Genomic DNA, 12,230 nt, shown 5'->3' with positions numbered 1-12,230 from the left:
AAAAAGCAGGCAAGTGTAATCATTGCAAAAACCAGGGCATTGGAAGCGTGAATGCGGGATTTTCTTAAAAGAACAAAAATGAAAGAAATAAGAGCGAATCAAACTCAGGAAATGCGTTGGTTGGAAAATCTCACATTACTACAGTGGCATGAAATTTTAAGTCATCAGAATGTTCAACATGTTCGGAACTACTTGAAACATATGCGGATTCAATTTACAGAAACAAAAAACAAGTTTTTCTGCGAAGCGTGCGTTTATGGCAAACAACACAGAGAGCCGTTCACACTGAGTAATACTAAAACTACAAAACCAGGTCAGTTAATTCACAGTGATGTATGTGGACCCATGGAGGTAAACTCACTTGGAGGTAAACGGTATTTTGTTATATTCAAGGATGATTATTCCAATTATACATATGTGTATTTTATGAGCCAAAAATCAGAAGTTAAAAATAAATTTGAACTATTTTTAAATACAGTAAAAAATCAGTTAAATATCTCAGTAATTACTTTAAGAAGTGATTGTGGTCTGGAATATAAAAATACTGAAGTCCCACACAGCATTTCTAAGATGATTATATTTTTAAAATATTTTATGATCCTATTATCAAAAATATTTTATATTAAATGTATTTAGTATATTTTCTAAGTATCTTCAAAAATATATATAATGCAAAATATTTTTAATACATTTAGTTATCATCTTATAAAATATATATTTTGTGAAATATTTTTAAGACGTTTAGTTATCATCTCAAAAAATATATATTTTGTGAAATATATTTAAAACGTTTAATTATCATCTTATAAAATATATATTTTGTGAAATATATTTAATACGTTTAGTTATCATCTTAGAAAAAATATATTTTGTGAAATATATTTAAAACGTTTAATTATCATCTTATAAAATATATATTTTGTGAAATATATTTAAAACGTTTAGTTATCATATTTAAAAATATATTTAAGTTGCTGCGTTATATTATATAATATTATATTTGATATATCAAACATATGTTACAATAAATATCCGTTCGTACCTATATTTGTGCTGCAATAATCATTTAGCAAAGTAGGTAGGTACCTACATAAGAAAAATGTGTTAAATAATATAAGTAGTTTAACATTAATCTTATATAAAATTGAGTAACTGTTCTTGATTTTTATTCTAATAATTTCACCTTAACTATATTTATAATACATTATAATACATAATATATGTCATATTATATATATATATGACTTTAAAAAAATGTATGCTGTAATGTAGGCATTGTAGCTGCAGGTGGGTATTTCGTATTTTCGTAGGTAACGTATATAATGCGGTACAATAATATGTATATTATATATTTATATTATTAATGAATAGTCTCTTCAACAAGTCAACCATGTCCAATTACCAATATATTATCATTATCTCCATTGTACTTATTGTAAATATTTTTTATACAGATTGTACAAATAAAAACAAATATGACAAAAAAAAAAAATATATTTATATATATATCCATATTGTTTTTTTGCAATTTAAATTCAACTAGGTCTCCATAATATCAATTTTTTAGATTCATTTTTTATGGTGAAATGTTTACAGAGACTGACTGTGGAATAATAAATAAATTATATACATATTAGTGTATATAATCTATAATGTAATATAAGGCATAATACAAGGCTGGGCAAGTTAACGATTTTTTTTAACTTGTTAAGTTAAGTTATTTTAAATAATTAAGTTAAGTTAAGTTAAAAGTTACTCGTATTTTTTTTCGTTAACTCGTTAAGTTAAAAGTTATCTTTGAAAAAAAAGTAACTTAACTTAGTGTAAAGTTAAAATTTGCTAATTTGCAAAAAAAAAAATCCAGTCATATTATATGGTTTATTAGATAGTTTTTCTTTACTTCCAAGAAAATTACTGGGTAAATTTAAAATGATACATCCAAGTAAAAACACATTAAAAAATTTGCGTTATTCTTCGGACGAAAATTAACTTAATTTAGATATTTTTGGAATAAAATTAACTTTAAGTTAACACGTTAATCTTGAAAAAAAGTAACTTATTAAGTTAAAAGTTAATTTGAAAAAAAAAGTAACGAGTTAATTAACTTAATTAAAATTAACTTAACGTTTTAACTTAATTTTAATTTTTAACTCGTTAATGCCCAGCCTTGGCATAATATATGCTATACCTATATAGCCAATGCCAGATGCCTTATAATATATTATTATATTATGTTCTGCTTATTAATTATTATAATATATTATATACGCTCCCTTCCCGTGTATTAATTAAATTAATAAATGTTTTGAAAATGTGAATACTCACCATTATTATAGCTTAAATAATAAATACAATATTTTGCAGGCACCTTTTTTTAAATTCTTCCATGTTTAAATGTTTTATATATTATGTTTATATTTATTTGGTATCGGTATGTCATATTTTAATAATTTTTGTGTTTAATTTTAATTATTACGTTATAGGTTTCCTGTATCCGGTATCCAGGTACCTTTATCACTTATAGTTTCTATCATCTTAGTATCCTATTGTAAAATGAATCGAGGAATATAAAGTATAAAATCAGTATTTAGAACGTTCACTAAAAATGTGAACGCGTTTGCACTTCCACATTAATTTTTTTTGAAAAAGAAGAATACTCGTTAAGTTTCTTAAGAAGAATAAATTCTTCGTTGAAAAACTGATAACGTGCAGTATTCATAATAAATCGTTCAAATTTGTTTCCTTGAATAAATTTTACATAAAGCATTTATCGCTTAGCATTTTGAAAGACTCCAATCGATAACTGTCATTTTTTTTATCTTTAATGAACGAACTAGTTTTCATTAATCTAAATTCAGGAAATTGTATTGCAAAAAATTATTTTTACCTTTCAAGAGAAATGCAATACAATATTTGATATTTTAAATAAAATCTTTGACAATATTATTATGAATTTCATATTTTTATTAACAAATAAATTAATAAAACTATAAATCGTTCAGGTTCGTATTATAATTTTTATTATTGAACATGGGTCACTAAAAATTTTACGTGTTCTTTTTTAAAAATTGTTAGTTACCTATCTATGTATAAGTAGGTACGACAATACAATATCGCAGCAAGAATATTCGCGCAATTATGTAATCTACGCTAAGAAAGATACGATATTGTATCATCGTATACCTCGATAATTATATTTCAATCTTGTGTTTTTAATTGTAATATACTTATATACGGATACATATAGATATTGTACAATGTACACATATAGATATAGGTACTAGGGTAGGTAGGTACGCAACAAAATTCCTCCGCTCCATACATCTATACACGAAATTCTCAGTCCAGACCCTATTGCTATTCAATATCTTATAATATTTTTTTATAAAAACCACCTTATATAACAAAATATCATATGATCTATAATTAATATTAGGTTAAGTATGTTTTATAATGTATTATATTTATTAATTTAAGTATCTGTTAGACCAATGGCCACAGCTTCCACGATATTATTTGTATAATAAAAAAATAAAACATCATATAATATAATATATTATTTTTATACATAATCATAATATTTGATAATAAATAATATAATGGTTCTGCTGGATGGATAGTTAGATGAAAATATAACCGCAAGTCGCGCATTTGGGTTGTCGATCACGCGCCAGCATGTTATTGTTATTACCATTGATTATAAATAATTTTCGCGCCGCGTAAATACGGGCTAGTGAGCAATCCATGTTAATATTATTATTACATATTATCGCTATTGTTATTCTACCGCGCGCGTTTGTTCCAGTATAATATATTATTATTTATTAACATAACCTTATTTTATTTGTCTTTGTCAATGAATTGCGCGATTTGTGTCAAATGTTTTTAAATTTCCATGTGACCAAGTATAGTGAAGTGCGAACATTTTGTTTTCAAATTTCAAAATTCGTATCATCCTCTGCGCACTCACCAAAGTACCAGACGTCATTATACTCACTTCATCAAGTATCAACCATAAAAAGGTAATATTATATTACAATAATTACCATATTATATTGTTATGTACTTGCCTATCTAGCATTCTTGGGTTATTATTTGTCCTATTTTATTTATCTATTTAATAGTTTTCTATAATGGTACTAACCTATAGCATATTATAATAATATAATATATTTGATATTACATTATAATAATCATTCTAAGTTTGAATAACTATTTCTTTATTATTAACTTTTTAGAATTTGCCTCAGAATTTGCTAGCATAAATATATTGTGTAGGTACCTATTAAAACTAATAAATAAGAGTTTTATTAAGCATGCCATGATGTAGGTAGGTAGGTACCTACCTATATATTTTATTAGTTAGGTGTTAAGCTTAAACTAAATATTAGGAATATTATGAGTGTATTACCTTGTATTCCTACAATATTCCTATATAATATATTTATTACATTATTAGGTAGGTATAAGTTATTAACTATACCCATTATATAAAACGAAAATTTTGCATTATTGATGAGGTATAAAAATGTAAAATTATTAGAAGCCAGTTGGTAGGCGTATGATATAATTTTATATTAGCTCTAAATGCATGCAGTTGCACTATAAATATTATTGACATTCTTATTATATCACTAGTTTTATACTAACTTTAAATTATATTGAATAAGTAAAATATTTATAACTTACTTACCTAGACTCTTATTATTATATCTATAGTATCTGGGTACATACTACATAATAATATAGTAGGTATATATAATATTATTATATAAATTATATGAATTATATGAAAACGTAGTTGCTTATACATTTATAGCTATGACAAGCAAAAGAACAAAGCGTCGAAGGGTAAAAGAAGAAATAGATTTTTTACTTGACTGTGATTCAAATGCTACCAATTTTCCAATTGAAATAGAAAGTTCCAATATTGATTTAAGCCCTGATTTAAATGATTCTATTCCATATTCGGATTTATTTATTGATGCACATTATAATAATGAAATTTCGAACAATTCTTTAGAAGTAAACGAATTTAAAAAAATGTATAATTAATTCAACAAATTGATTTATAGGTTTATATAAATATTTTTCATATACTTTTTAGCATTCACAAACTGAGAACATCAATGAAACGCAAGACGATATAAGAAACATATTTTTATGCGATAATGTAAAAAGTAACCTAGCTAATTGGGCTATAAAATTCAACATTCCACATAATGCATTAAATGGCTTATTACCTATTTTAAGACAAGTACCTGGTTTAGAAACACTTCCAAAAGATTCTAGGAAATTACTAAATACTAGAAAACTTAAAGAAACAAATAATTTAACCACTATAGATCCTGGCTTATATTTTCATTTTGGATTGACTTCAGCCATTCAACAACATTTTTTGAAATATTCCATTTGTAATGTTGATGTACTAAAGGTAGTTGTTGGAATTGATGGATTGCCTATCTCGAAAAGTAGCTCCAGCCAATTGTGGCCAATTTTAGGTTACATTCGTCCATATTATGATTCTGTTTTTCCTATTGGAATATATTGGGGCCATCAAAAACCTCATGATTCTAATAAATTCCTAGAACAGTTTGTTTTAGAAGCAAAACATTTATTAGTTAATGGTATAACTGATACCAAAGGAATAACAGTTAAAGTTGAAATAGATGGGTTTTCTATGGATTCCCCTGCTAAGTCTTTTATTTTGAAAGTTAAAGGTCATGCTGGATTTGATTCATGTACTAGATGCCTTGAAGAAGGTGAATACTTAAAAAATCGGACTTGTTTCCCTTTAACATCCAACTCAACAGTAAAAAGATCCCATGACGATTATATAAAAAAAAAAAATGATGAACATCATGTTGGAAATGCTATTTCTATTTTATCAGAGTTACCTCAATTAGACGTTGTATATTCTATTGGACTAGATTATATGCATTTAACTTGTTTAGGTGTGATGAAAAAGTTAATGCAATTATGGATTGAGAAAGGATCTGTTAATGTTCGCTTACCAAGTTTGGCAACAAAACAAATATCATCATTTCTATTGTCTTTGCGTCCTCATATACCATGTGAATTTGCTCGTAAACCACGAGCCTTAAGTGAGTTACCCAGATTTAAGGCGACTGAGCTTCGCCAACTTATGGTTTACACAGGCCAAATTGTGTTCAAACCATTTTTAAAAGAGCACTGTTTCAACCATTTTATGATACTCAATATAGCGATGGTTATTTTGTTGAGTAATAATATGAATGATTACATAGACTATGCTCGTGAACTTATGATTTATTTTGTTAAACAATTTGAAATAATTTATGGAAAACATCTTGTGTCTCATAATGTTCACGGTCTTATTCATATAGCAGATGATTATGACCGGTTTGGTCCATTAGATAATATTAGTGCATTTCCGTTTGAAAATTTCATGAAAAATTTGAAAAAAAAACTTAGAAAACATGAAATGCCTCTTCAACAATTAATAAAAAGATTTCATGAAGAATTTGGTCTTAGTGAAGGTAATAAAATAAATATTTCTCCTGAAGAAATACACTTAAAAAAAGAGCACTTAAATGGACCATTACTAGATGATTTAATAGGACCTCAGTACAGTACTATTTATTTAAGAAAATTAAATATAACTATTAAAATAACCAATGTTGCGGATCGTTTTTTACTTACTAATAGCAATGACATTATAGAAGTAGTAAACATTGCACATACAAAAAATACAAACAAAACAGTTATAGTGGGAAAAAAGTTTTTGACAAAAAGCCCCTACTATCAACAGCCCATTTGTTCTACAATATTAAATATATACCAAGTTGAACATTTATCTAATACCTTATACACCGTTTTTGTAGAAGATATTAAAAAAAAAATGATGCTACTTGAAACATTGGACAAAAAAAAAGTAGCTATTCCAATCTTGCATATAGCAAAATAATAAAACTATTTAACACACATAATCATCTATTTATAATGAAAACCACAAACATTATTACTAGGTAATTATAATTATTTAAATATATTAAATTATTAAAGAACACCTAACAGCTAAATTAAATGTTTTATCTATAGTGCTATTATAGTACATGGGTTATAGTTGATTTATTACTTAACCTATTCTTACCTATATAGATACTATATCTACTGTATAAATATGATTTTTATGATAATAATAATATTATTTATATCATTAGAACTATGAAAAATCTTATGTAATATTCATATGGTGTTATATATATATTTTTGCATATGTAAATATTTTTTATGATATCATATACATATATATGTGTTGTATGTTCTAGTTTAATTAAATAACCAATGTGTTGAAATTAAATTTGCTTATTTAATTTAGATATTTCAATCATGTGGTCAATAGTTTGTTTCATCGATGAAGATACCATTGAATGTGTTCCAAATTTTTGGTTAAAAAATTCATTATGCGCGTGGCCAAATAAAGATTGCAAAATAAAATCTCAATTAGCTGTTGAGCGCCGTTTAGCACCTAACTCAATTGAGTTTGGTTATTATAATGCACGGCCATTAGCAAGAAATATAAGTAAGCATCTTTATGAATTCATTACAATTTATATTGTGTACTATTAATTTTAAAATATATTTTAGCTAATTTAAATGAAGCATATAAAAAACTAAAACTGGCAGAAGAAACTTCTGAGCTGTCAAATGTAAAAAAAGCTAGTAAAAAAAAACATAAAAGATTGAAATGTGATAAACAAAGTTCTAGTAGACAGATTGTAAACAAACTAAGAGTAAATCGTAAATCTTCACTTATAATAGATAAGAACCGATCAATCCCTAATTCTCCACCTAAATATGATGCATATAAAAAAAAAAGTAATATACATTCCTTTAAAGTTAGTTTATTAATTTATTATAATGTTTCAAATTATTAAAACTTGTTATAGGGGATAATAATATGAACAATGATAATGGTAACCAAAGTGCAAAGAACAGTTTTTCAAAATCAGACAAAAATAATACTACACAGATTGAAGTATTTGATAGTGCTAATGAAAATAGCAAAGGTAAATAATACGATGAAATTTAGAATGTAGATGCCAATTTAATATAATTATATCATATATGTATAATGTACCTATATTGTATAGGTATATGATTTTTTGATAATTATATCTTAATGTTTCTTCCGTATTTCAGAAACTATTGTAAATAATATCAAAAGTATTGACACATATTATGCTGATAATAATCAAACTGAAAATAAACTTAATGGTAAAGAACTTGATAAAGGTAAATTATTTTAATGGTTAAATATTAATTTTATAAACTTTATAATGTTGGAAATATATATATTTGTAGAAATCAGCAGTAGCAGCAGTGATATAGTCGATGATAATGATGATTCCGATGTCGATGAAACATATAAACCATTTGTAAAAAATCATTCTTCAGATGTATTATTAAGTATGTACTATATATAACCTTTCCATATAATATACTATATAGTATTATTGTTGTTGTCTCTATATAGTCTATAGTATATTAGTTTTAAAAATAATATAAACAATTATACTTAAATGTATAACTATAAAATATACATTTTTGTAATGTATAGGCGTTTGACATTTCCTTATATCACAGAAATTACTTAAGCATATTAGATTTGTTTAAGTGAAAACACACTCAAATTGATTATAACTCAATTGAATAACATATTAAAATTTTAGGTCCAGGTAATATTGATCCAGATTTGAATTATAAAATAATGAATAACAATATGGCACATCAAAATGTTAATAAAACATCTACACCGGTGGCCAGGAAAAGAGATAATGACTTATTCAAATGTATTAGCGATGACGATGAAACAGTAAAATGTAATTATAAATAAGCAACAATATAATAATATTATAACAGTTATCTTACTAATGTTTTATTTTATTATTTTTAATATATTTTATTGTTACAGCTCATTTTGAAGAATACAGCCAACAGAAAAAAAAGAAGTTAACCAACTCATTCTATTTAAATTCAAATGATAATAATATCACCAGTGAACCAAAGCAAAGTTCTACTGATGGTAATTAGAAATATTTATTTATTAATTAACGAGTAATGCCCTAAAATTGGCATTAGGTGGATACATTTGGGATTATATTATATATATATATATTTATATTAATTATTAACTGCTTTTTTCATTTTTAGAAATGCTGAGATCTCTTATACGTTCTGTTACCAACATTAAGTATGAATTAAAAGATATGACAGCAAAAATAGATAGGATTGAGGAAAGACAAACAAATATGATGCACTACGCAGCCAGTAATGATTATCCATGTAATAGTAGTGGTAATGTCTTACATACTAATAGTATTGATGAAACTTGGAATTTCCCTCTTACTTCTTTTGAAGAATTGGATGGCTTTGAACAAAATTTGTTGGATGATGGTTATAAAATTAAATTGGTAAAAATAAACATATTATTAATTACTATTAAAAAATGTATTAAATATGTTGTTATGTCAATATATATTTAATATACATTGACATATATGTATTAATTTATTGTAAGCATAAATATATTTTTAAATAGATGTGTTCAAAATTAATTTAGATCAGTTACTTAAGAAGATTGGAAAAACCAACAATTGGGGCGATGACAAGGGAGATTTTGGCAAAATTATTCCACAATGATTTATTGGCACAATTTTCATACGTCGGTCAAAAGGGAAAAAAAATATTTTCTGTATTAAACACTTGTTCTATCTTATTTGGTAAGCATTATAATGTATAATAAGTTATAAGATTATATAAAATATATATTATATGTTTATTTAGCTGCTGTTAGAAGTGTCAAAAATTATAAGAACTGTACAGACCTTGACATAATAAAGCCATTAAAGCCTTACTTGGCTAATGCTACTGCTCGTGGAAAACCAAAAACAAAAGACTAATATTTAATATAAGATGATAAGTTTTTTAAAATGTTTAACTTTTGTATTAGGTATTTTTGTATTAAGTTTTTAATGAGTTAAATAATATTCATAATAACATAATAATATTCTAATGAATGTATGCAATTTAATAATTAAATAAACAGTGATATTCATAAATAAATATTGTTATTAACTAGAATATAGTAAATACAAGATATTATTATCTATTAGAAGTTCACTGATAAATAAAAAAATATGTGGATCACCAAGGCAGACAATATAATATTCAATGATTAATTTATTAGGTATTAAAAGCTTTTTAAATGATGAAGAAGCATGATAGATTATACCAATATATTTACAATTTACTGTAATTAGGCAGCTGGTATATAATATGATAATATTTCCAACCACCACCTATATTATTCCTTTAAATCACATGGTATAATAATAAGTCAAAATAGAATAATATATTTAATACATATTTTATAAGATATTATAAATATATATACAAGATATTTTTGAAATAATTTTTAAAATATCTTATGAAATATTTTAAAAATATATTTAAAGAGATATGTTTAAGATATTTAAACAAAATATTTATAAGATATACCAAGATATTTTAAAAATAACCCATAATTATTTTGTATGACTTAAAAGGTGGCCAAAAAATATTTTTATGACATAGGTAAAATATAATTCGATGATCTAAAAACATATATAGGATGTATATTATTCGGAGCAAAATATTTTTAAAACACATAGAAAATATTTATGTGCTGTGTGGGGATCTGCTGAGTGTACATTTTCTATGTTACGCACTTGTAAGACGGAGACAACAAATGCTAGTGTTACGTCCTCTTAAGGATAGTTATCGTTATCGCGAAGACTATATAGTCAGTGAAATCAGTGTATCACTGTTCTATGTCTTAACTTTTCACCCTTCAAACATAATAATGTTATGAATATGGAAAACTGGAAACAATTTTTATATTTTTAACAATAAATTTGATCATTTTTATCGTTATGGCATTACAATCATTGAATTGTCAAAAAAAGTGAGAATAGTGATTAATTTGCTTAAATAGAAATAAAAAGTGAGGCATAACCAAAATAGTGGTTAATAGTGGAAAACCTCTTTGTTCTTAAACCTTAAATCGTTTTTTGTATAAACAAATATCCCTTACCATGCGCAATCCCAAAGGTGAATAAGCTTTGTGGCCTGGTTGAATCAATAATTTCTAATAATACACTTTAGCATAACAATCACCACTGTAATAGCGACAACATTTCAGTTTCACTTATTCACCTGAAACAAATAAAAGCATCAATTACAGTCAATAAATTATGTGTTTTTTAACTACAACTTATAATCATAGGCGTACGGACAGGTTCAGCAGAAGGTACATGTGTTTTGTGTTTCATTTTACTTTTTACAAACTATACCTAGTTTACAACAATTAGGTACCTAATTAAAATTATATATAATAAATAGCTAAATCACATTCCTTAACATGTATTACTTTAATTATAAAATATTATACAAGTATAGCTTAAAATAGTTAGTGTATTATTCTATTAAATATTATTATGATATAAAAGTATATAAAAATTATTAAACGAATGTTATATACTTTATATATGGTTATAACTAATACAGTTATACATACTTATATAAAAAAAAGTTTTTGACAATTATATTTGAAATTTAGATAGGTATATTGTTTTAACATTTAAAATTATAAAATGTACACAATAGTAAAAAGTGTTATGTATTTAGTTGGTACGGGACTTTTTTTAGGGTATATTAATATCGGGGCTTTTTTTCCGAATACTGTGTATGTATAATACAATTAATAAGCCTGATGTAAAATACTGGGCCACCTTATGCTGTATGCTGCATCTGCGATTAAAGTCTGCGCACGCCTACGCTTATAATAACTACCTGTCTACCTACTTACTTATGGTATCTATTACTAACTCCTGACCGCTGAACCATCGTTAATAAACCACTGCGGAGTGCGGCTGCACTTGCATCTCGCTGTGGTGTTCATGACTCCGTGTGACCAGTAACAACAGTTATACAGTATCACGTTTGTTGGCCAGTAGTCGGCTCCATAGACAAGTATACTTGTCCAGTGGTTGTGTGAGTAGGTACGAGGTACAAACCTGCGAAGTCCGAGTTTGTAATCATAGGCTTATCTAAAGTCAACGTGTAAAATAATTAATTTTGTCATGTTATATACTTACCTACGTTTAGTCCAGTCCAGTCCGATATTACATTATTACAGTAGTTATGAA

At 25.6% G+C, this 12,230-nt stretch overlaps 1 protein-coding gene across 1 annotated transcript; it reads left to right on the top strand.

The window, feature by feature from the left end:
- Positions 1–3,759: 3,759 nt before the first annotated feature.
- Positions 3,760–10,103, top strand: LOC100161066 (MATH and LRR domain-containing protein PFE0570w). The gene is made up of 11 exons (XM_001949240.5): positions 3,760–4,022; positions 7,361–7,564; positions 7,630–7,860; positions 7,932–8,051; positions 8,185–8,277; positions 8,347–8,451; positions 8,715–8,864; positions 8,957–9,067; positions 9,196–9,455; positions 9,605–9,764; positions 9,829–10,103. Exons 2-11 carry the CDS (start codon positions 7,372–7,374, stop codon positions 9,942–9,944), a joined length of 1,539 nt encoding a protein of 512 aa, XP_001949275.2. The 5' UTR covers positions 3,760–4,022; positions 7,361–7,371; the 3' UTR covers positions 9,945–10,103.
- Positions 10,104–12,230: the final 2,127 nt, after the last annotated feature.

The sequence above is a fragment of the Acyrthosiphon pisum genome, chromosome A1, assembly GCF_005508785.2.
Source record: "Acyrthosiphon pisum isolate AL4f chromosome A1, pea_aphid_22Mar2018_4r6ur, whole genome shotgun sequence".
Lineage (NCBI taxonomy): Eukaryota > Metazoa > Arthropoda > Insecta > Hemiptera > Aphididae > Acyrthosiphon > Acyrthosiphon pisum.
The sequence above is the reverse complement of the archived record's forward strand: the minus strand, read 5'-3'. Positions and strand labels throughout refer to the sequence as shown.

Bases quoted from the DNA above. Each gene is read 5' to 3' on its own strand.
- LOC100161066 (XM_001949240.5), top strand. From the start codon at position 7,372: ATGTGGTCAATAGTTTGTTTCATCGATGAAGATACCATTGAATGTGTT. The intron at 8,052-8,184 runs GTAAATAATACG...TCCGTATTTCAG, and splicing joins TGCTAATGAAAATAGCAAAG to AAACTATTGTAAATAATATC. The intron at 9,456-9,604 runs GTAAAAATAAAC...AAATTAATTTAG, and splicing joins ATGGTTATAAAATTAAATTG to ATCAGTTACTTAAGAAGATT.